Source organism: Geotrypetes seraphini, chromosome 2 (assembly GCF_902459505.1).
Source record: "Geotrypetes seraphini chromosome 2, aGeoSer1.1, whole genome shotgun sequence".
Taxonomy (NCBI): domain Eukaryota; kingdom Metazoa; phylum Chordata; class Amphibia; order Gymnophiona; family Dermophiidae; genus Geotrypetes; species Geotrypetes seraphini.
This window is the reverse complement of record NC_047085.1, coordinates 500,749,152-500,774,984: the sequence shown is the minus strand read 5'-3', so window position 1 is coordinate 500,774,984 and position 25,833 is coordinate 500,749,152. Positions and strand designations below refer to the sequence as shown.

The 25,833-nt window shown below is 46.3% G+C and overlaps 1 protein-coding gene across 4 annotated transcripts in view; it reads right to left on the bottom strand.

Annotated features, from left to right (window-relative positions):
- The window catches only part of NOS3 (nitric oxide synthase 3), a 195,057-nt gene extending 186,765 nt beyond the window's left edge, over positions 1-8,292 (bottom strand). For 3 of the 4 annotated variants that reach the window (XM_033932081.1, XM_033932083.1, XM_033932085.1), the window contains exon 1: positions 8,124-8,292. In XM_033932081.1, the coding sequence (XP_033787972.1) occupies positions 8,124-8,245 (122 nt within the window). In that variant the 5' untranslated portion in view covers positions 8,246-8,292. Of the gene's footprint in view, positions 1-7,104; positions 7,160-8,123 lie in introns of those variants that run through there. The other variant, XM_033932084.1, reaches the window with a different exon arrangement.
- Between the last annotated feature and the right edge of the window lie 17,541 nt (positions 8,293-25,833).

Genomic DNA, 25,833 nt, shown 5'->3' with positions numbered 1-25,833 from the left:
AAACTGACCCGTCCAATCCAGGAGGAAAGCATCTGCCTCGAGGTGCTGGAGAGAGTATATCCGGGAGCAGAACTGAGGGGAACTTGTTGTTGAGGGGAGATGCAAAGAGGTCTATCTGAGGGGTCCCCCATTGAGCAAACACCTGACTTAGAGGCGAGGAATTGAGTGTCGATTCGTTAGGTTGCAGAACACGACTCAATTTGTCCACTAGACAGTTGTGCTGACCTTGAATGTATACAGCTCTGAGAAAGATGTTGTGATGAATTGCCCAATCCCACAGCTTCAGAGCTTCTTGACAAAGGGAGTGAGATCCCTTGTTTGTTGACATAGTACATGGCAACTTGGTTGTCCGTCCGGACAAGGACTACGTTGTCCTGAAGAAGATGTTGAAAAGATTTGAGAGCACTGAAAATTGCTCTGAGTTCCAACAGATTGATTTGACAGAGACGATCTGCAGGAGACCAATGGCCTTGTGCACAGAGACTGTCAAGATGGGCTCCCCATGTGTAGGTTGACGAGTCTGTTGTGAGAACCTTCTGATGAGGGAGAGTGTGGAAAAGCAAACCTCTGAAAAGATTGAAAGAGAGCATCCACCAGTGGAGAGACTGTCTCAACAAAGGAGTTACTGTAATGTGTTGAGAAAGTGGGTCGGTAGCTTGTTGCTACTGAGATGGCAGGGTCCACTGAGGTATGTGAAGGTGAAGTCTGGCAAAAGGAGTCACGTGAACCGTAAAGGCCATGTGACCGAGTAGAATTATCATTTGTCTCGCTGAAATTGATGTGAGATAAGACACTTGATGGCAAAGGCGAATGAGAGCATCTTGGCGTGGTTGAGGCAGGAACGCTCTGAGCCGAACAGTGTCCAGCATGGCCCCAATGAACTGAAGAGTCTGAGAAGGGTGCAACTGGGATTTTGGAAAGTTGACTTCGAACCCCAGACACTGGAGGAACATAATAGTCTGTTGGGTCGCTGCAATAACCCCTTGTTGAGAGGGGGATTTAATGAGCCAGTCGTCCAGGTATGGAAAAACTTGAAGACTCTGGGCACAGAAGGCTGCAGCGACCACCACCAGACACTTTGTGAAGACTCTGGGGGATGAGGCGAGTCCGAAAGGAAGAACTCTGTATTGTAGATGGAGATTCACCACATGAAATCTTAAATATTTACGAGAGGCTGGATGAATCGGGATATGAGTGTAAGCCTCTTTGAGATCCAGAAAGCATAGCCAATCCCCCTGATTCATCAGGGAATACAAAGTTGATAGAGAAAGCATTTGAAACTTCTCTTTGACTAGAAATTTATCGAGGGCTCTGAGGTCCAGAATGGGTTGCAAATCCCCCGTCTTCTTTGGGACCAGGAAATAACAGGAATAAAAGCCCTTGTCCCGTTAGTTCAAGGGAACCTCCTCGACAGCTCAAAGGCGAAGAAGAGCCTGAGCTTCCTGAAGAAGGGGAAGTTGCGACGAATTGGAAGGACACTCTCTTGGAGGGAGATCTGGAGTCACCTGAAGAAAGTGAAGTGAGTATCCCTCCCAAAGGATGGTGAGAACCCAGAGATCTAAGGTGATCATCTCCCACTGGTGATAAAAATGGTGAAGACGACCTCCGATGGGCAGAAGAGAAGTCTGATGGAGGGAGGCTGGTATGCTCAGACTGGGAATGTCAAAAAGACTGAGCTGGTTTAGCCGCAGCAGGAGTCTGAGCTTTCTGCTGTCGTTGTTGCTGTGGCGGTCATCTGGGCGGAGGCTTGAAGAAAGCTGGTGTCGTTTTTTGAGGATAACGATGTGGTGGTTGTTTGTATGGCCGAGCAGGAGGAGTCTTAGGCTTCGGCCGAATCAAGGAAGCAAAAGAGCGCTCTTGTTCAGAGAGGCGCTTAGTAGCAGCTTCAATAGAATCATCAAAGAGTTCATTTCCCTGGCAAGGCAAGTTCGCTAGACGGTCCTGCAAATTGGGATCCATATCAACAATGCAGAGCCAAGCGAGGCGACGCATGGCTACTGCAAAAGCAGAAACTCTGGAAGAGAGCTCAAAGGCATCGTATGTGGCTTGCAGCATGAAGAGTCGAAGTTGTGACAGAATTCGAATAATCTGTTTGAATTCTGGAAGACACTGCTCCTCAAGAGCCGGATAAAACTTAGGCATTATTTTGAGAAAGTGATTAAAGTAAGCAATGAAAATGTAATTGTAATTGAGAATTCTGTTTGCCATCATGGAATTCTGGTATAGCCTACGGCCAAACTTGTCCATGGTACGGCCCTTCCTGCCTGGAGGGACCGCAGCGTAAAGCTTAGATGGTTCAGCTTTCTTTAATGAAGATTCCACAACTAAAGACTGGTGAGATAATTGGGATTTCTCAAACCCCTTACAAGGTACGGTGCGATACCTGGATTCCAGCTTAGATGGTATGGCTGTAATAGAATAAGGGGTTTCCATATTCCTGAGGAAAGTTTTTTTTTAAGACAGGAGTCATAGGAAGCCTCAAGGTCTCCTTGGGTGAGTGAGGTAACTCCATGTTGGCCAAGTACTCAGGAGTGTACTTGGAATCAGAATGGAGATCCAGCTGAAGAGCTTTCCCCATGTTAAAGACAAATCTCGCAAAGGAGGCAGACTTTGAGGTTGATGGTCCCTCAGGAGGAGAGTGAGACTTAGGAGCCGCCGAATAGAAAGGAGAAGCCTCTCTGGAATATTGAGAAGGAGGCTCAGAGTCCAGCAGCATAGTCACCGAAGAAGCTCCACTACCTGTGACAGGGGGAGTCAAAGAGTGCTTGCGTTTGAGAAGCCTCGATGGTGAAGTTCCCGGGGTCCGAGGAACAGAGTGGGTCGAGGCAAGAGGAGAAGGCTCCCTCGAAGGCGGTCTCGATGGAGGAGTCTTCGACCTGGAAGAACTTCGAGGAGAAGTAGCCGATGTAGAAGCTGTGCGAGACTGAGATTTATGTTGAGGTTTTGAAGGAGCCTCGACGGCCTTCAATAAACGAGGCATAGAAGACTCAGTATCCTGAGGAGGAGAGGCCTTTTGCTTGAGAAAAACCTCCTGACTTCGCTTGGAAGCAAGATGCCTCGAATGCCTTGAGCGATGCCTCGATCGAGGTTCAGGAGACTCTGTCCCAGGAGGAGGCGAAGAGTCACTGGATGATAAGCGACGAGACTTCCGAGTCTTTCCTCAAGGTGCTTCAACAGGAGGCTCAGGCTGGCTCGTAGGAAGCAGGGTTGAGGCCGGGAGGAGTTGAGCCATGACCGAGGAAATCTGAGTGGTCAGAATGGATTTCAACATGTCCTCGAACATAGGCACCGAGACGAAAGGATCAGGTCTCGAAGGTGCAGCAGTGCGCTCCAAAGAGGGAGACCTCGACGATGAGTATTCCCTATGTTTGGAGGCACGCTTAGCTGGAGGTCTCATAGAGGCTGGCAGGACCGTAGGCACGGCCTGGGATGCCTGAGACTCTGGAGGCTTCTTAGGAAGGGTACCTGAAGGAGAAACAGGAGACTTACACACCGATGCAGACTTTGAAGGGACTGCAGCCGAGGCCTTCGAGGCCGAAGGTGTCGGTCGAGGCAACTACGGGTGTCAGGGTCAAGGCCTTGGAAGTCAAGGCCATCCCCGAAGCCGAGGTCGAGACCCTCTCAGCAGACTGCTCCATAGTGCCAAAAAGTTAAAGAATTTTAGCACGGTGTCTGCGAAGGGCACGAGGTTGAAGGGTAGCATAGCGCGAACAAGTGTCGGGGCAATGTCCGGGACCTAGGCAAACAATACACCAACGATGAGGGTCGTTGAGTGAAATTACCTTGCTGCACTGGCTACACCTTTTGAACCCGGTAAGAGGCCGGGACATAGAAAAAAGAAAAAACCGGCGAAAGAACAAGGTTCAGCGGCCAGACCTAGGCCGAAAGGCCGCCGGCCTAAAAAGAAACAAGAAAAATTAAAAAAAATTTTTTTTTTTGTAAAGAAAAAGAAAAGACACGAGGGCACAGCGACTTAGAAAAAAATAACAAAGCCGCGGTGTGATAAGGCAACGAAGAGCTGCAGAGCTGAAGTGAAGTGAACTTCTCAGCTCCGCAGAAAATGTTGAACTGAGGTACCTCACAGGAGATGCGCGCCCTGACTCAGGCAGGAAGGCACTCGCGCATGCGCAGTACAGCACTCGTAAGCTCTTACATAGATCAAGCAAGTCTGCTTGCGAGGCTGTCCACTGTGGGGCTCCGTCGATGACGTCACCCACCTGTTGAGAATATGCTGCCTGCTTGTCCTGGGATAAAGGGAAAATACTTTATGTTCTGCCCAGAAAGCTTAGCTTCTCCCAGAGAGCCAAATTGTACCTAGAGAGCATAAGTCCACCCTTCTTTAGCTTCTGGGAAAGAATAGTATCCATTTTGTTAGATCGCATGGCTATATGAAAACTTGAGTCTAGCTTTCTCCTTTCATCAGGTTTTCACCCTTTATTTCCGCTAGCGTAATACAATTTAGATTCAGTATCTAAGTCTAAAGCACAGTGTTATTAACCACAAGGTTTTTGGACACACTCCCAGCTTTCCTTTGGATAGGTTGTGCTGGTAGAGTAAGAAGATTCTGTACATTAAATGGACTTATTTTGATATCTTCAAATCGCTAGTGTTTATTCTTTACTTCAAGTTAAATAAAGTTATTCAAAGAACTACAGAGTTTGGCTGATAACACTAAGGTTACAGAAGTAAGGATTAACTGAAAGGGATTCTCAGAGAAGTGCCAATCTAATGCAGTGTGTTCTGCAGTGCAAGGCCATGAGGAGTCTCTGTTTTTCAGGACAAAACCTGAGGAAGTTCCAGTAAACTCTACGGTAAAACTGTTCAGTAAAGCTTGGACCCAGCACTGATGCAGGTCAAGGATGGACGGTTGAACAGTGGATCTTCATTATAGCCGCATGCTGGTATCATGATGACATACACAAAATATGAATGTAGCGTGGTCAGGCTGATGAATGAATCCACATTAGACCCCCATGCAGCCACTGCACTGATACATATACATTCAGAATTTAGGGATTATGTTAAATTAAGAACATAATAATAGCCCTACTGGGTCAGAACAATCATCCATCTAGCCCAGTAGCCTGACTTCACGGTGGCCAATCCAGGTCACTAGTACCTGACAAAACCCCAAATCGTAGCAAAATTCCATGCTACCAATCCAGGGCAAGCAGTGGCTTCCCCCATGTCTCTCTCAATAACAGACTCTAAACTTTTCCTCCAGGATCTTGTTCAAACCTTTCTTAAAACCAGCTAAATTAACTGCTCTTACCACAACCTCTGGCAATATGTTCCAAAGTTTAACTATTCTCTGAATAAAAAAATATTTCCTCCTATCTTTTCTGTTGGGGGGAGGGGGGAGGGGGGTTTGGGGGGATGGGGGATATTGGTCTGCTGGGGGGTGTTTGGGGCTCTTTGTTCCCTGAGAGGACATCAGAGTCCAGTCCTCTTAGGGGGGTGGAGGTGTCCCTCCTTTGCCTGTTGTTGGGAAAGTTACAATCCTTATCTGTGTTCTGTGATTGTGAGTTGTTATTCTCTTTACCAATAAAAACAATTTCGTAATAATAAAATATTTCCTTGTAACTTCATCAAGTGTCCCTTAGTTTTTGCAATTTTTGAAGGAGTAAAAAAATGGATTGACTTGTACCCGTTCTACTTCACTCAGGATTTTGTAGACTTCAATCTCTTTTCTAAGCTGAAGAGCCCTAACCTTTTTAGTCTTTCCTCATATGAGAGGAGTTCCATCCCCTTTATCATCTGGGTCGCTCTTCTTTGAACCTTTCCTAATTCCGCTATGTCTTTCTTGAGATAAGGCGACCAGAACTGAATGCAATTCATAAGGTGAGGTCGCACCATTGAGCGATATAGAGGCATTATAACATTCTTAAGTCTTGTTAACCATCCCTTGTTAAATAATTCCTAGCATCTTGTTAGCTTTTTTGGGCATTGCCACAGATTGGGCAGAAGATTCCATCATATTGTCTACAATGACACCCAGATCTTTTTCTTGGGCATTGACCCCTAAGATAGATCCTAGCATCTGGTATCTATGATTTGCTTCCAATTCTGGCAAGAATACTATTCAAATTCTACTGTCTACTATTTAAAACTATAAACGGCAACAGCCCAATCTACCTGAACAACCGCCTCATCCAAACTACATCAACTAGACACAGGAAAACCCACCCTCCATTCACGCACCCTCCAATCAAAGAAGTCAAATGGAATAAACTATATGATGGCCTCCTAGCCACACAAGCAGCAAAACTTGACAACCAAATTTCCAATCTACTAATTATGACCCCAGACTACAAAACATTCAGAAAATAAGTAAAGACGCTACTTTTCAAGAAATTCCTGCAAATGACTTAATACCGCTAGCTCCTTCCCACTTCCCAATACCTTCCCGATTCCCCAAAGCAACCTCATCTACTCATTATCTCCTCTAGAAATGACCAAATATCTTCTTTTTGTAATTCTTTTGTAATCCGCCTTGAACTGCAAGGCAATGACGGAATAGAAATCTCTAATGTATTGCAATTTGGGTTATTCTTCCTAATACCTATGAAGACACATGTAAGCAAAATTATTCAGCAGATTTTTTATAAACTTAGGGCTCCTTTTACACAGCCATGGTAGCGATTCTTTCACGGCAAATGCACTGAAGTCCATTAAATTCCTATCGGCTTCAGTGCATTTGCTGCAGAAGATCGCTATCGCGGTTTTGTGAAAAGGGTCCTTAGAATGGTGAGAAAGCTTAGGGATTTTCTTAATGAGAGTAATTTTCATACTGTAGTGCTAAGCATAGTGTGTCTGAGTTTTGATTATTGAGTTTGTTAGTGGGTATATCCAGGAACTTGATAAGAACATTACAAGTAGCACAGAACTCTACTGCTAGAGTAATTACACTGGTTACCTATTGAGCAAAGAATACACTAAGATTTTACTGCTGATTTTTAAAGTAATTGCTAATTGTGGTCAGTGACAGTCGGAAGTTTTTATCAGCCTCTCGGAGCTTTGAGGTCTGCAAATAACATTTGCTTGAAGTGACTTCAGAAGTTCTACATTTTTTTGTGGCAGGGATGAAATTCTGGAATGTCCTACCATTGAAGTTTCGAGAGCTGCAACAACTTCCAGCATGGCCAGGCATCCTACGATGAAGCGGTCACAATATTCCCACAGACTGATAAGCCTGGTAGTCGAGCTGTGCCTTGCCCAGGGTGCAACTGGTAGCCAGAGCTGGGCAAATGATTTCAGGTGAAGGGCATTTGGGAGGGGGGGGGGAGGCAGAGGCTGACATTCCGCAGTGCTCCTCAGAACCCGTCCTGATGGACCAAAGGAAACCTTCAGGAACTGACCTACAGCCTGCGCCCTCAACAGAAGACCGCGTCAGTGTGGCACCTGGTCATGGAAGACCTTCAAAGAAAACCAAAAAAACCCCTGTGGAGTGACAATGTTCCTAAACGGACTTTATTTGAAAGTGTCAAAGTTCCAAAGGTACACTGAAATCATCCACATAAAAATAAATCATCCACATAAGAGCCTTAAAGGACCTAGTCCACTAGGGATACAGGACCCAACACGGTCGGTGTCAGGTCAAAAGCGCGCCGGGACAAAGGTGCGCGCAGACAATTGAGCGCAGCGCGGAAATGCGCGCCGTAGAAAATTACTGTTTTTAGGGGTCCGACGGGGGAGGCGTGGGGGGGAGGAACCCACATTTTACTGAAAACTTCACTTTTTCCCTGTTTTTAGGGAAAAAGTTAAGTTTACAGTAAAATGTGGAGGGTTACAACCCCCCAAACCCCCCACAACGCCGGCACGATCTCTATTAAGTAAACTGGGGGGGCTCCCCAACAAAACCCCCCGTCGGAGCCCCTAAAAACTGTAATTTTCTTCGGCGTGCACCTCCGTCTTGCGCTCCGTTGTCGGCGCGCGCCTTTGTCTTTCGCGGGGTTGTCTATGAACCGACACGGTCCGCGTTTCTACAAAAAGTCTTCTTCAGGGGTCCCTGGGGGTCCTATAAAGGTGAGTGCGTGGGGAAACAATTGTGTGGTGAGCATGGAAGACCTTCAAAAAGTGGGGACACATGCAGGGATTGGGGGGGGGGGGGAGACGCCACCTACCCTGCCCTCTCTCCCTCCGGCTGGACGCTCTCTTCTTTCTCCGGGCTCCTGTACTTGGAGCAAAGGTTGAGCGTGAAGGGCTTGCCCCGGCGGTGGCTGCCAAAGCTGGACGCGTTGCCCATGCCTTCAGTCTGCTCCGTCTCAGCTCTGCAAGGCTGTGACAGGAACTGGCTTTTCCTCTTGGAAAGGCACGAGAGAAAAAGTGTGTGTGTGTGTGGGGGGGGGGGGGGGGCGCTGCTGACTCCTAACCGACCCACCCCCCTAGCTCCTCCTCCTCACCGTCCAACCCTACCTCCAGACCACTCCAGACCAGGAAGTTATCTGGAGCTCCAAGCTGCCTGTTGCTTCCCCATCCAGTGCCGGGACTTCCATTTGCTCCTAACTAATCTAAGCCTGAAGTTTACACACACCGGGTCAAAAGCGCGACTCAGTTCACGTCAGATACTTCATGAAATGGAAAGTCCGACATAACTGACAAAAACAATAAAGACATTATAACAACCCTGGTCTCTAATCTCCTCCCCCCCCCCCCCCCCCCCAAAGGCTGGCACCAGTTTCCATTCACCAGCTCGACCCGCGCTTTTTTTTTTCTCTCTCTCTCTCTCCTTTTCTTCACAGCTTTCCTCAGCCTGCCCCCCCCCCCCGTCCTTGGCAGTATTCAGCCCCCCCCCCTTAACCGGCTACAGCGGTTGTCGAGTCACCCAGGGCTGGAGCCAAAGCCCGAAACCAGCGATCCTCAGTCTTTTTTTTTTTTTAATCTACCATTTTATTGGAAAAAAAATTTCCCCTCAACGAATCCCCCAAAGAGACACGTGTATGAATAAAGGCGCTCTTTTCCGAGTCCTGCTAAAAGGCGACGAGCGCTGAGGCCACGCGCAACAAAGCAGTCCAACGGCCCTATTTTCTCCCCCCTAATGGACACTCACTAATTTCACTTAACAAAAAAGGGCAGATGATAGAAGTGGTAAGAAGGGATAGAGAGAGAGAGGGGGGGCAGATGATGGATGTGAGGGGAAAGAGAGAGAAAGGGCAGATGATGGAAGTGGGGAGAAGGGGGAGAGAGACAGAGAAGGTGGCAGATGGAAGTGGGGATAAGGGAGAGACAGAGAGAAGGGACAGATGATGGATGTGAGGGGAAGAGAGAGAAGGGGGCAGATGATGGAAATGGGGAGAAGAGGGGAGAGAGAGAAGGGGGCAGATGATAGAAGTGGGGAGAAGGGAGAGAGAGAGAGAGAAGGGCAGATGATGGATATGAGGGGAAGAGAGAGAGAAGGCGGGCAGATGATGGAAGTGGGGAGAAGGGGGGAGAGAGAGAAGGGGCAGATGATAGAAGTGGTGAGAAGGGGGAGAGAGAGAGAAGGGGGCAGATGATAGAAGTGGGGAGAAGGGACAGAGAGAGAAGGGGGCAGATGATGGATATGAGGGGGAAAGAGAGTGAAGGGGCAGATGATGGAAGTGGGGAGAAGGGGGAGAGAGACAGAGAAGGTGGCAGATGATGGAAGTGGGGAGAAGGGAGAGAGAGAGAGAAGGGGTAGATGATGGATGTGAGGGGAAGAGAGAGAAGGGGGCAGATGATAGAAGGGGAAGAGAGAAGGGGGCAGATGATAGAAGTGGGGAGAAGGGAGAAAGAGAGAGAGAAGGGGCAGATGATGGATGTGAGGGGAAAGAGAGAGAAGGGGCAGTTGATGGAAGTGGTGAGAAGGGGGAAAGAGATAGTGAAGGTGGCAGATGATGGAAGTTGGGAGAAGGGGGGATAGAGAAGGGGGTAGGTGATGGATGAGAGGGGAAAGAGAGAGAAGGGGCAGATGATGAAAGTTGGGAGAAGGGGAGAGAGAGGGGGCAGATGATAGAAGTGGGGAGAAGGGAGAGAGAGAGAAAGGGCAGATGATGGAAGTGGGGAGAACGGGGAGAGAGACAGAGAAGGTGGCAGATGGAAGTGGGGAGAAGGGAGAGACAGAGAGAAGGGGCAGATGATGGATGTGAGGGAAAGAGAGAGAAGGGGGGCAGATGATGGAAGGGGGGATAAGGGGGGAGAGAGAGAAAGGGGCAGATGATAGAAGTGGGGAGAAGGGAGAGAGAGAGAAGGGACAGATGATAGAAGTGGGGAGAAGGGAGAGAGAGAGAGAAGGGCAGATGATGGGAGTGGGGAGAAGGGGGGAGAGAGAGGGGGCAGATGATAGAAGTGGGGAGAAGGAAGAGAGAGAGAAAGGGCAGATGATGGAAGTGGGGAGAAGGGGGAGAGAGACAGAGAAGGTGGCAGATGGAAGTGGGGAGAAGGGAGAGACAGAGAGAAGGGGCAGATGATGGATGTGAGGGAAAGAGAGAGAAGGGGGCAGATGATGGAAGGGGGGAGAAAGAGAAGGGGGCAGATGATAGAAGTGGGGAGAAGGGAGAGAGAGAGAAGGGACAGATGATAGAAGTGGGGAGAAGGGAGAGAGAGAGAGAAGGGCAGATGGATGTGAGGAGAAGAGAGAGAGAAGGCGGGCAGATGATAGAAGTGGGGAGAAAGGGGAGAGATAGAGAAGGGGGCAGATGATAGAAGTGGGGAGAAGGGAGAGAGAGAGAAGGGACAGATGATAGAAGTGGGGAGAAAGGGGAGAGATAGAGAAGGGGGCAGATGATAGAAGTGGGGAGAAGGGAGAGAGAGAGAAGGGACAGATGATAGAAGTGGGGAGAAGGGAGAGAGAGAGAGAGAGAAGGGCAGATGATGGATGTGAGGGGAAGAGAGAGAGAAGGCGGGCAGATGATGGAAGTGGGGAGCAGGGGAGAGAGAGAGAGAAGGGGGCAGATGATAGAAGTGGGGAGAAGGGGGAGAGATAGAGAAGGGGGCAGATGATAGAAGTGGGGAGAAGGGACAGAGAGAGAGAAGGGGGCAGATGATGGATGTGAGGGGGAAAGAGAGAGAAGGGGCAGATGATGGAAGTGGGGAGAAGGGGGAGAGAGACAGAGAAGGTGGCAGATGATGGAAGTGGGGAGAAGGGAGAGAGAGATAGAGAAGGGGCAGATGATGGATGTGAGGGGAAGAGAGAGAAGGGGGCAGATGATATAAGGGGAGAGAGAAGGGGGCAGATAGAAGTGGGGAGAAGGGAGAGAGAGAGAGAGAGAGAAGGGGCAGATGATGGATTTAAGGGGAAAGAGAGAGAAGGAGCAGTTGATGGAAGTGGGTAAAAGGGGGAGAGAAATAGTGAAGGTGGTAGATGATGGAAGTGGGGAGAAGGGAGAGAAGGGGCAGATGATGGAAGTGAGGAGGAGAGAGAGAAGGGTCAGATGATGGATGTGAGGTGAATAGAGATAAGGGGGCAGATGATAGAAAGGGGGAGAGAGAGAAGGGGGCAGGTGATAGAAGTGGGGAGAAGGGATAGAGAGAGAGAAGGGGCAGATGATAGAAGTGGGGAGAAGGGAGAGAGAGAGAGAGAAGGGGCAGATGATGGATGTGAGGGGAAGAGAGAGAAGGGGGCAGATGATGGAAGTGGGTAGAAGGGGGAGAGAAATAGTGAAGGTGGTAGATGATGGAAGTGGGGAGAAGGGAGAGAAGGGTCAGATGATGGATGTGAGGTGAATAGAGATAAGGGGGCAGATGATAGAAAGGGGGAGAGAGAGAAGGGGGCAGGTGATAGAAGTGGGGAGAAGGGATAGAGAGAGAGAAGGGGCAGATGATAGAAGTGGGGAGAAGGGAGAGAGAGAGAGAGAAGGGGCAGATGATGGATGTGAGGGGAAGAGAGAGAAGGGGGCAGATGATGGAAGTGGGGAGAAGGGGGGAGAGAGAGAAGGGGCAGATGATAGAAGTGGGGAGAAGGGATAGAGAGAGAGAAGGGGGCAGATGATGGATGGGGGAAAGAGAGAGAAGGGGCAGATGATGAAAGTTCGGAGAAGGGGGCAGATGATGGATGTGTGGGGATAGAGAGAGAAGGGGGCAGATGTTGGAAGTGGAGAGAAGGGGGAGAGAGAAGAGGGCAGACAGATGTCAGTTGATAAAGGAGAGCAAATGTTGAATGGAAGTGGAGAAAGAACACATACTGGATGGAAGGAGGGTATACAGAAAAAGGACATATGCTGGATGGGGGAAGAAGATAGTGGGATAGAAGAGGGGTGAAGGAAAAGGGTGGCATGCTGTTGGTAGACACAGTGAAAAGGGGAAACTGAGGACTGCATACTAAGAAATAATTTAATTTAGAAGGAGGCAGAAAATAAAGAAGGAAGACCAGAGAAGAAAAGGAAAGAGAGGAGAGAGAGATGCCAGAGAACAGGGAAGGAGGCAGAGATATCAGATCTGAGCGGAGGAAATGAGAAGAGAGAGATGCTAAAAACCACAGAGAGGAGGGAAAGAAAGATGAAAGGAGAGAGATGCCAGACCATGAGCGAACAGAGGAAAGATGATGGATACTAGACCAAACGGGGGGGGGGGGGGAGGGAGAGGAGAGATGGCAGGGGGAGACAGACAGTTTCTGGAAGGGGCCAACAGTGGATGGAAGAAAGAGAATGACAAGAAGATGAGGAAAGCAGAAGCCACATGACAAAGGTAGAAAAAAATTCTATTTTTTTTTTTTGCTTAGAATAAAGTAGTATTGCAGCTATGTTGATAAATGTTTAGAAATAGAAAATGGAAATATGGTGATTATCTTATTGGACTAATTTTAATACATTTTTTACTAATTTTCAGAGACCAAATTCTCCTTCCTCGGGTCAGGACAGGATACTGTAACAGTAGTATACTTTACTGACCTAAGGAAAGAGGGTTTGACCTCTGAAAGCTAATTTAAAAATATATTACAGTACTCCCCCGATATTCATGGGGGTTACATTCCAGGAACCCCTGTGAATGTTGAAAAACCGCAAATACGTTTTTTAGCAGGGGAGACAGGAGAGGGCAGTCGGAGAGGCAGGAGAGGGCTGCCAGAGCGCCGGTGAGTGAAGGAAATCACTCGCAGTATGCTCCGACCGCCTCTTTCTGTACTAAAGTCGAGCCTCACCAATCAGGCATGGTTAAGGGCAGAGTTTTCGCATGAAAAGAGTTAGGCGTCGATAGTATAAAGAAGAGCAAAAATCCCTAATTTTGTATTAGAGAGGAAGCTGACATGATATAATTAAAGTTGAAATGGTTTCTGCAGTCGGACTCTTTAGAACAACTTGATAATAGTGATGCAGTTGACAGCTGGTACAATTCACTGACAACTTGTTTGGATGATGACGTGCCTCTGAAGGAAACAGTTTTTCATCGTTCACATGTAGCACCTTGGTTTTCTAATTTGATAAGGAACTGAATTGCGTAAAAAAAACCATACGTGGCGTAAAAATCTTGACCATAACTCCTTGTTGGCTTACAAGAACGTGCTTGAAGTTTACGAGGGTTCCATCTTGGATTGTAAAATTGGGGCTGCCGCTGTTTCATCACTGGAATTGTTTAAAGTCGTAAACAAATTGACTTCTGCTCAACTGAAATTTAATGACTGTCCGTTTACTGCTCAGGACTTTTTTTTTTTGCAGTTCTTTACTTCAAATGTTCAGAAGATTTCGATGGAGTTCTGTGGAAATCTGTTGCCATCTGTGAAACCTGCTCGAGATGTTTTATTTATTTAAACATAGAAACATAGAAGATGACGTCAGAAAAGGGCTACAGCCCATCAAGTCTGCCCACTCTGCTTACCCACCCCCTGTCTATGCCCTAATGACCCAATTTCCTTATCTTGCCCCTCGTAGGGATCCCACATGGGTATCCCATTTATTCTTAAAGTCTGGCACACTGTCTGCCTCGATCACCTGCACTGGAAGCTTGTTCCAATGATCAACTACTCTCTCTGTGAAGAAATACTTTCTGGTGTCGCCATGAAATTTTCCGCCCCTGAGTTTGAGCGGGTGCCCTCTTGTGGCCGAGGGTCCCTTGAGAAAGAAAATATCATCTTCCACTTCGACACGTCCCGTGAGGTACTTAAATGTTTCGATCATGTCTCCCCTCCCCCTATGTTCCTCGAGAGTGTAGAGCTGCAATTTGTTCAGTCTCTCTTCGTACGAGAGACCCTTGAGCCCCGAGATCATCCTGGTGGCCGTCCGCTGAACCGATTCAATTCTGCGCACATCTTTGCTGTAATGTGGCCTCCAGAATTGCACACAATACTCCAGATGAGGTCTCACCATGGCCCTGTACAACGGCATTATGACTTCAGGCTTTCGGCTGACGAAACTTCTATTGATACAACCCAATATCTGCCTTGCCTTAGATGAAGCCTTCTCCACTTGATTGTCAGTTTTCATGTCTGCACTGATGATTACTCCTAAATCTCATTCTGCTGAAGTCCTAGTTAAAGTTTCTCCGTTCAAGAAGTACGTCCTGCATGGATTTCCGCTTCCGAGGTGCATGACCTAACATTTCTTAGCATTGAAGCCTAGCTGCCAGGTTGAGGACCAACTTTCAAATGTAAGCAGGTCTTGCGCCATATAATTCTGTAAACTGCATTCACTTACTATATTACATAGTTTGGCGTCTTTAAGCCCGTTACATTAACAGGTGCTAGAATAGATGTGTCTGTCTGTCTTTCTTTCTGTCTCTCTCTCTCTCCTTGGCCGCTGTTTGTCTGGTTTTCTTTCTTTCTGTCCGTCTCTCTCCTCGGCTGTCTACCACCACCCCTCCACCACCCCTTCCCTGCTCCCCCTGTCCTGCAGCAACCCTTCTCCCCTCCTTTTACCTCTCCACTGTCCAGCAGCACCCCTTCCCTGCTCCCCCTGTCCAGCAGTAGCCTTCTGTGTGTGTCTTTCACTCCCACTTACCTGTCTTTCAGTGTGTGTCTCTATTTCTGTCTGTTAATGTCCCTGCCCACTGCCTTTCTGTTTATCGTGCCTCTTCTCCTACCTACCTTTTTTTTTTATCACGGGCAACCGGCACACAGTAACCGCTGCTGGATATAGTAAACCGCCACATGCGCACTCGTTGTAAACCACCGAACGCGAACGCACCAAACCCGCACTAACATTTCTCTGCTGGCCACAGAGCTACTGATCACGGAGGTAGGGATCACGCAGGTAGGAGTGCGCATGCGCGCTTAGGGTTTTATTATTAGTGATTTAATCCATTTCTTACTTCTTAACATATTACAATTCTGAGCAAGTTATTAAAAAAAACATTCATAATTTTGAACTCGTCTCTTTATGCTAATTTGGGACCCCTAGTTTCAAAAACTTTCACCTAGAGTGAGAAGTTTGATTCTTAATGAATTTCATTGAAACTTTTGATTTTTTCATGGTATCCCAATCTGTCACCTTCCATCCTGGGGGGGGGGGGGAGGAGGGAATGGAAAGGAGAGAAGGGAAGGGGGTAAGGGAAGTGGGGTGAAGGGGATAGGGTTGGTTATGTACAAAATTTTTTTGAGGAATGGTAGTATTTTATAGAATATTTTGATTGGAATCTATGAATTTGTGATATCAATTTTTATGAATGTCTATTTGTAAGTACTGTATATTTATTCCTTCAGTTAAATATGTTAAAAAGTAAAACATATGGATAACCCTAAACAACAGACACACGAACAACCACAATACTATGAGATATCAGACCAGCAGCGATACAAGGACTCAACCTCAGCTTTCACATTTACATGAGAAATATCTCTCAAACAGCATTGTTGTGGTCTGTGTTTGAGGTGGTCATAAAATCCACTGCTTTGAATGCCAAAGTATTCAATTCCCCCTTTCCTTTCTAGAATCCACACTAATTCTTTCCAATAGGATTAGTCTGGTACATAGGACCTCTTCCAGTAGTCTGGCTCCTGAGTGGTGCTTCATTCTCCTCATAGCTTTGGCTCGATTACCGATTAAATAGCAGTGAAAGGGGTAGGTAATACAGTGGTGCCTCACACAACGAACTTAATTCGTTCCAGGAGTAAGTTTGTTATGCGAAAAGTTCGTTATGTGAAACGCGTTTTCCCATAACAATACATGTTAAAAAAAATTATTCGTTCTGCAGCATAAAATATGCTAAGATGACATAAAAAAAGATAAATTTGTCAAAATGGTGAAAATGGTGGTCTTGCTGAGGCCAAACTCTTTGACGAGGTCACACTGTTTTACCCCACATTCACTCCTTCTAATTATTTCCCGTTTCATTTCAACAGAAATCACCTTCCTGCTTTTTTTAGAAGCCATGATATATAAAAAATATTGAGTTTATCTTAAAAGGACGACTGTATACAGTGAGAGAGGGCAGAGTCTCAGCGGCAAAAACTGGGACTTAACTTTTCTTTTTTTTTTTTTTTCTAGCATCGGGGAAGCGGTGAGAGTAGCTCCGCCCCCCCCAACACATCAGCAGTAGGCGCCGGGCCCCTCCATAAAAGGAGGCGAGCCGACGGTCCGCCACTGCACAGGGAGCCAGGCGAAGGGCTGTGAGAGAGGGCAGTTAAGCGCAGTGACTAACGACTGCCTGCAGTGCCTGCGCGGAAGGATGCAATACATCGGCAGCTCGGGCGACTTCGTTGTGTGAAACGAAGTTCGTTGTATGAATCAAGACATGAAGTTCGTTGTGTGCAGCGTTCGCTGTGCGAGGCGTTCGTTATGCGAGGCACCACTGTACCTCTTTCATATTCACATCTCTAGCGAACCAAAGGTGGAGGGAGTTGGGGATGCATGGAGCGGTTGAGGTGCCATGGTACGCATGCATGTGGCCCTTGGCTCTGCCAGTTCCCTGTCCTGGAACAGGAAGTTGGCATCAGAGAGAGCAGGGGTTGATGGAGCTGATGGCTGCGCGCATGTGTATCATGCAACCGCTCCAAGTAACCCATCCCTGACTGCCTGGAGGAAGGGGGGTGCTCTGCCCCGAGCAGCCACCAAGTCAGGTAAGCGGTTCCATAGACAACCCCGCGAAAGACAAAGGCGCGCGCCAACAACTGAGCGCAAGATGGAGGCGCGCGCCGAAGAAAATTACAGTTTTTAGGGGCTCCGACGGGGGGTTTTGTTGGGGAGCCCCCCCAGTTTACTTAATAGAGATCGCGCCGGCATTGTGGGGGGTTTAGTTGGTTGTAATCCCCCACAATCCCCCACACCCCCCACAACGCCCCCACAACGCGGCGCAATCTCTATTAAGTAAAGTGGGGGGGGGTTTCCCCCCCACACCCCCTTCCCCGTCGGAGCCATAAAAACTGTAATTTTCTTTGGCGCTCAATTGTCTGCGCGCGCCTTTGTCCCGGCGCGCTTTTGACCTGACACCCAGGTAAGCCACTGATTCACAACACACACTCAAGGGAGAGTGTGGCATAGTGATTAAAGCTAGAGCCTTAGCACCCTGGGATTATGGGTTCAAACCCACACTACTCCCTGTGACCCTGGACAAGTCACTTAATCTCCCCATTGCCCCAGGTACATTAGATGGATTGTGAGCCCACCAAGTCAAACAGAGAAAAGTGCTTGAGTACCTGAATATATTCATGTCAACTGTTCTGAGGTATAGAAAATGGAATATATAAATAAGAAGAACTGCCATCTCCGTATCAGGCCTTCAGTTTGGTGATCCGCACATGCGGAGGCCCAGCCAGGTGTACACCTGGTGTAATTTTAGTCACCCATATCCCTCTATGCCTCTCGTAAGGAGATGTACATCTACTTTGCTTTTAAATCCTAGAACGGTGGATTCCGCAATAACCTCCTCTGGGAGAGCTTTCCAGGTGTCCACCACTTGTTGCATGAAGCAGAACATCCTGATATATGTCCTGGACTTGTCCCCCGTTAGCTTCAGTCCATGTCCTCTTGTCCGTGTCACATTGGACATTGTAACTAATTTTTTTTTCCTGCTCTATTTTGTCGATTCCTTTCAGTATTTTGAAAGTCTCGATCATATCCCCTCGCAGTCTCCGTGCGGGCACTCTGATAACCAGAGCTGGTATTGTGACATCATAATGCCTCATTCCACCAATGCCTAAGAGCCAACCTCATCAGTGATGTCACAATGGCTTGATTGCCCTATCCTTGGTTCACGTTTGCTGCATTTTGATTTCTAGAGTGGAGCAGTGGTTAAAGCTACAGCCTCAGCACCCTGGGATTGTGGGTTCAAACCCACACTGCTCCTTGTGACCCTGGGCAAGTCACTTAATCCCCCCATTACCCCATGTACTTTAGATAGATTGTGAACCCACCAGGACAGACAGGAAAAAATGCTTGAGTACCTGAATAAACTCATGTAAACTGTTCTGAGCTTTCCTGGGAGAAAATTGAATAAATAAATAAAAGGGAGGCTTCATACCAGTCATAAAGCAAGTCTAATGCCTTAGGCATAAATAGCTTCTCTTAAAGTTTCAAGTTTTATTAAATATTTGATGAATCGTCTATTAAAAAATTTCTAGGCGATGTACATAATCAGAGTAAAAAATTTGAGAAGCTAAAATATAACAAATATTGACATATTACACTATAACATTCATCCAAAACATACGTGAGGGGTAAGGAATAGAATAAAGTTACAATGTTGGGTTAGAAAAAAGGGAAAAACAAAAGGCTAGGTTTAACTTTATCATAACACAAGATAAGGCTATCTCTAAAGCAAATAGGAATTAAACAGTAAGGTTTAAGACAATGTTAAAAGGTATTCTTAGATCAGTCAGAAGTAAAAGCGTCTTTAAATAAATAAGTTTTTAGTAATTTTTTAAAAGTTGTAATGTCCTGTTCAGTTCTAATATATTGGGGAAGCGCATTCCACCATTGTGGTCCCATTACTGTAAACATGTCGGCTGTTCGTGTATCTATGATTTTCAGAGACGGTACTGTTAGAAGTTTTTGTTCAGATGATCGTAATGGGCGTTGGGTTATATAAGGGATTAATGATTTTGAGATAAATTGAGGTTCATTGGATAGTAAAGTCTTAGAGATGAGAAGCATTGTTTTGAACAGAGTCCTATGACTTATTGGTAACCAATGAGCGTCTTTTAGTAATGGGGAGACATGATCATATTTTTTTTGCATTATATATTAGTTTTATAGCTGTATTTTGAATGGTCTGTAATCTCCTTTTTTCTTTCTGTGTAATGTTAATAAATAAGGCGTTACAATAGTCAATTTTCGATATAACAAAAGAATGAATTAGGATCTTTAATGAAGGTAAACTTAGAAATTTAGTAATTGATCTAATCTGACGTAGTTTAAAGAAACAATTTTTGACAATATAGGAGATGTGTTCATGATAAGTCAGATTATCATCTAAAAGAACCCCGAGGATTTTGACAGTGGATACTAGGTTAAGAGCGATATTATTAAGAACAAACGGTTTTGATAATGGTATGTCTTTTTTCCAATTAAATAGCATACTTTTGGTCTTGTTAATATTTAAAGCTAATTTATTTGAAAAAAATACACACAAATTTACTGCCTCATACACTAGAGGTCTTGGACTTATACAAGAACTGACAGTACCATTTCAGTTATAGCACCCCCTTGAGGGCATCTCTGAGTCTTAAGCCAAACTGACTGGAGTCCCTCTTGAGTGGTCTTCGAATGCTTGGTGCCCGGTGCCTCCACCTGATGAAGAAGGGTGTTAGTGGGTGGGATTTCCTCCACCTTCCTCCCAGGAAAACTCCCAAACAAGTATGACTATGAACAAGGCTGGTTGAAAATATTTTAAAGTTTATTTAACTTAACACAACTTTCGGTTCATGGTTAGCATCAACAGTGCAATTATGAGAAAAGCAGGAAGCAGCAAGTTAGATGAAAAGTGCTGATAAGGAAAGCTGACAGAAGTTGAAAAGAAGCTTGTTGTAGAGGCAAAAACTCGTAGCAAAATCTTATTCAGGTACAGTATATTCGAAGCAGAAAACCTGTGAGGGAGTCAGTTGAACCATTAGATCATCAAGAGAGAAAAGAGCACTAGTAGGACAAAGCCATAGGCTCAAATTCTGTAATGACACGCTGCAGTTAGGTGGCGGTAAGCGCCCTACTGCCCCCTAAACTGACCAATCAGGGGGCACATTTTTTTTTTTTTTTTTTAAATTGAAGGCGTTGTTCTAAGGATGCACTGAGTCTTAAGGTATTCAGGCCAGTCAGGGTCTTAGGCTCCTCCCCGGCGCATCCCAGGATGCACCGGGAAGGGGAAGGCCTGCTATTTCGAAGAGGTGGGCTTGCTCGCAAGAGGGAGTGAGCATCTCTCTTGCCAGCTTCTACAACGAGGTAAGAGGGAAGGGCTTGGGAGTTGCTTGAGCTGGGGGGGGTTCTGAGCTGACACCCCCCAGCTCACTAGGGCTGTCTTTTGGGGTCTTGTGGGTGGGGTGGTGGGAGAAGGGATCTTTGTGTAGATTTGGGTGTGTTGGGGGGGGGGAGGGGGAGAGTGCTGGAGACAGAGTAGGGGGGGAGTGTGTGGGGGGGAGGTCCAGGTGGCCCAGATGCACAATCAGCATCACTCCTGTCTCTCTGGGTGCGTCACTGTCGCAAGGGTGGTTGTTATTGTCATGGGGTTTGGAGACCCATGGTTGTTGGGGGGAGTGCCACGGATAATCATCAGGGGTGGGGGGAGGGGGTGGCTCAGCTTAGCTCGTGGTTTTTTTTTTTTATGGGGCAGATATTTTAAGTGTGCCCACTTAAAAAAAAGTTTTCTTGCCCTGAACAGCTGAGTGGCAGGAAGCTGCTTTGGGGCTTCCACTGACGACTCTGCGCATGTGTGAGAGTCGCTCTCGTAGCAATTCATAGGCAGGATTTGACGGGGATTACAACTAACCTCCGCTCAAATCATTTGCATGCAAACATATCTGAGCATCAGTTGCTCTTTTGGGATGGGCCAAAAATCGGACCGCAGCGGATCCACGTGGTCTCACCGACCCTGTTTAGTGCATCTCTAGGCCCTAGAAGAGAATGCTGCGGAGCCATGAAACTTACAAGTTATTCCACACTTTTCGTTTCAATGATATGAAACAAAGAGTGTCGAGAAAATTGTGGAATAACTCGTAAGTTTCATGGCTCCGCAGCATTCTCTTCTTGGTTGGGCTGAGAACGTTTCAGCAGACCCTCGTATTGTGATGTCATAATGCCTCATTCCACCAATGCCTAAGAACCAGCATCATCAGTGATGTCACAATGGCTTGGTTTCCCTGTACATGTGCCCATTTGCTAGATGCATTTGCCTCACTGAAATGAAAAGTGTCAAGAAAAGTGTGAAATAACTCGTAAGTTTCATGGCTCCGCAGCATTCTCTTCTTGGTTGGGCTGAGAACGTTTCAGCAGACCCTCGTATTGTGATGTCATAATGCCTCATTCCACCAATGCCTAAGAACCAGCATCATCAGTGATGTCACAATGGCTTGGTTTCCCTGTACATGTGCCCATTTGCTAGATGCATTTGCCTCACTGAAATGAAAAGTGTCAAGAAAAGTGTGAAATAACTCGTAAGTTTCATGGCTCCGCAGCATTCTCTTCTTGGTTGGGCTGAGAACGTTTCAGCAGACCCTCGTCTTGTGATGTCATAATGCCTCATTCCACCAATGCCTAAGAACCAGCATCATCAGTGATGTCACAATGGCTTGGTTTCCCTGTACATGTGCCCATTTGCTAGATGCATTTGCCTCACTGAAATGAAAAGTGTCAAGAAAAGTGTGAAATAACTCGTAAGTTTCATGGCTCCGCAGCATTCTCTTCTTGGTTGGGCTGAGAACGTTTCAGCAGACCCTCGTATTGTGATGTCATAATGCCTCATTCCACCAATGCCTAAGAACCAGCATCATCAGTGATGTCACAATGGCTTGGTTTCCCTGTACATGTGCCCATTTGCTAGATGCATTTGCCTCACTGAAATGAAAAGTGTCAAGAAAAGTGTGAAATAACTCGTAAGTTTCATGGCTCCGCAGCATTCTCTTCTTGGTTGGGCTGAGAACGTTTCAGCAGACCCTCGTATTGTGATGTCATAATGCCTCATTCCACCAATGCCTAAGAACCAGCATCATCAGTGATGTCACAATGGCTTGGTTTCCCTGTACATGTGCCCATTTGCTAGATGCATTTGCCTCACTGAAATGAAAAGTGTCAAGAAAAGTGTGAAATAACTCGTAAGTTTCACGGCTCCGCAGCATTCTCTTCTTGGTTGGGCTGAGAACGTTTCAGCAGACCCTCGTATTGTGATGTCATAATGCCTCATTCCACCAATGCCTAAGAACCAGCATCATCAGTGATGTCACAATGGCTTGGTTTCCCTGTACATGTGCCCATTTGCTAGATGCATTTGCCTCACTGAAATGAAAAGTGTCAAGAAAAGTGTGAAATAACTCGTAAGTTTCATGGCTCCGCAGCATTCTCTTCTTGGTTGGGCTGAGAACGTTTCAGCAGACCCTCGTATTGTGATGTCATAATGCCTCATTCCACCAATGCCTAAGAACCAGCATCATCAGTGATGTCACAATGGCTTGGTTTCCCTGTACATGTGCCCATTTGCTAGATGCATTTGCCTCACTGAAATGAAAAGTGTCAAGAAAAGTGTGAAATAACTCGTAAGTTTCACGGCTCCGCAGCATTCTCTTCTTGGTTGGGCTGAGAACGTTTCAGCGGTCCCTCGCGCTATAGAAATAATAAGTAGTAGTAGTAATAGTAACAGGACAGAAATATTTTAAAGTTAAGTTAATTCTAGGTTTGTACCTGAAGCAAGAGCATAGTGGTAGGATTTGAATTTCCTTGTTTCTACCCCCGCTGCTAAATTTTATGCTATTTCTCTACTCCAGTTTCAAGAAAGCTTCATTATACATGAGTGGAAAACCCCACCATTACACAACATTGCTTACTCCTTTGATTTTATTTTTTTAATGTGAAATGCAATGTATTTTATTGGACTAACAATGTATTTTATGATTAGCTTTCAAAGATAACCCCTTCTTCCTCAGAGCAGAATCTATACCGTATTTCCCCATGTATAGGCCGCCCCTTTGTATAGGCCGCAGGAAATGCTAATTTACGTTTTAAAACTCTTAGATAAGCCACCCCATGTTACTAGCTGCGGCTTATCTAAGAGTTCTAAAACATAAATCGGCCTATATATCATCCCCCCTACCCTTAAATACCTCCTTCACTGGAAAATACCACCTGGACGGCTGCCTTTTTCCAATCACGCTGTGCAGGGCAGGAGCGAAGTTTGCGATCTCAAGCCTTGCCCCGTGCCGCTTCCTGATTGGCTGCCGTCAGTTATCACAACGGCGCTCCTGCCCTGCACAATGTGATTGAAAGAAGGAAGAAGGCAGCCGGCGCAGCCGTCCAGGAGGTATTTACCGGTGAGGGAAGTATTTAAGGGGGAGGGGAATGATCTATAGGCCGCCCCATTTAAGCAAGCCGCATCCACTAAGCCGGTTTGCAAAACCCATGAAAGCACTTCCCTGATATTCGTGGGGGTTCTGTTCCAGGACCCTCCATGAATTTTGAAAAACCGCAAAAGTGGTTTTTTAGGCAGGGGAGACAGGAGAGGGCAGTTGGAGCGCCGGCGGATGAAGGAAATCACTCGCAGTCTGCTCCGACCACCTCTTCCTGTAGTAAAGTCGGGCTACACCAATCAGGAGTTGCTTTGACACGCAGCTCCTGATCGGAGCAGACCATGAATGACTGGGTCCGCGATTCACGAGCCACGAATTTGTGGGAGAATACTGTATAGGCTGTGGCCTATACATGGGGAAATAGGGTAATAATGGGTTTCAATTGTTTGTTTAGGTTATCTCACTTGAAGCATTTTTCATGAGTTTTTATTACATGTTTTAAGTTATTTTACTTGATGTTTCCAGATTTTTACACACCCACCTTTGATCCTTTTTGACATTTTTTTATTCATAAATGTTTTTAATTTGTGTTTTTAAGGTACTTGCCATTATCATGTTTGTTTATGCTTTGTTTACATGTGCATGCCATTTACTTGATGCTTTTTTTTTTTTTTTTTTACATTTCATGGTCCTTATTATTGTTCATCTTTTTTATTTGTCCAGTTTAGTGTCCCCTGAGGAAGGCATTCTTTTAGACACCAAAACTAGGATCCTTGTTGGGACCACCTGTTTGAATAAAAGACTGATTTCTCTGGCTGATAGGATGCCTCCCTTGCCTCTTTTTGCTGTACTATTAATGAAACAAATCAGTTGGAAGCCGCAATTTAACCACATGGATGACTGAAAATAAACGGAACCAAAACATTTTCCTGGGTACGTCTCTACTTGTGATGACACAATAAGAACATAAGAAGCTCCATCTCCGGATCAGACCGGCTATCCGCACACGCGGAGGCCCTGCCAGGTGTATACCGGGCGTAATTTTTAGTCACCCATATCCTTATATGCCTCTCGTACGGAAATGTGCATCTAGTTTGCTTTTGAATCCTAGGACGGTCGATTCCGCAATAACCTCCTCTGGGAGAGCATTCCAGGTGTCAACCACTCTCTGAGTGAAGCAAAACTTCCTGATATTAGTCCTGAACTTGTCCCCCCCTTAGCTTCATTCCGTGTCCTCTTGTCCGTGTCAAATTGAACAATGTAAATAGTTTTTTCTGCTCTATTTTGTCGATTCCTTTCAGTATTTTGAAGGTCTCGATCATATCCCCTCGCAGTCTCCTTTTCTCAAGGGAGAACAGTCCCAGTCTCTTTAGTCGATCCTCGTATTCCAGTTTCTCCATACCTTTTACTAGTTTTGTTGCTCGTCTCTGCACCCTCTCCAGCAGTTTCATATCCTTCTTTAGGTTGGGAGACCAATGTTGGACGCAGTATTCCAAGTGGGGTCTGACCATTGCTCTATAAAGCGGCATTATGACCCTCTCTGATCTACTCGTGATTCCTTTCTTTATCATGCCCAACATTCTATTTGCTTTCTTTGCTGCCGCCGCACATTGTGCTGATGGCTTCAGGGTCCTATCTATCAGTACACCCAGGTCCTTTTCTTGTTCGCTCTTACCCAGAGTTGCATGTGACATTCTATACTCGTGTTCCTTATTCTTTCTGCCTAAATGCATTACTTTGCATTTCTCCACATTAAACTTCATCTGCCATTTCTCCGCCCATTTCTCTAACTGACACAAATCACTCTGGAGTTCCTCGCTATCCTTTTGCGATCTGATTGCCCGGCATAGCTTTGTGTCATCTGCAAACTTGATGATCTCACTGGGAATAGGGAAGTAAAAATGGGCAGATTGGGTGGGCCAACTGGTTCTTAGACCATGTTCCCTCTAAGCTGTGCGGGAGTCCTTCACCTATTTTTCTGTCAGTTGGGGAGGGGGTGGGGTGATGGAGAGTGCTGTTTCAGCATATGCAGTCAATGGGCTCCACATCTTATTGAATATCATACAAGACCCCAAACACTCCACATTCATTCTCTCATATTTATACGTGGAACAAATATTTGCCCACCAAAATGTGTAATTCAATCTGTCATAACTCTTTCAGTTACGTGTAATCATCTGGATGGCTATTCCGGTCATAATCAAGAAGAGCCGGCTTTTATATCTATCTAAAGAAGGCTTAATATGCAATATTGTACCATAAATTATGGCTTCGTAGGTTAACGGGACTGATGATTCAAGAATAATATTTATTTGTCCCCAAATTGACTTGTTGAATGTCAGGTATCTCCCTTTTTACAGATTCCTTACACATCCAGGGGGTGGGGGGAAGGTACATAAGAAATGCTTCCGCTGGGTCAGACCTGAGGTCCATCGCGCCCAGCAGTCCACTCACGCGGCGGCCCAACAGGTCCAGGACCTGTGCAGTAAATTTCTATCTATACCCCTCTATCCCCTTTTCCAGCAGGA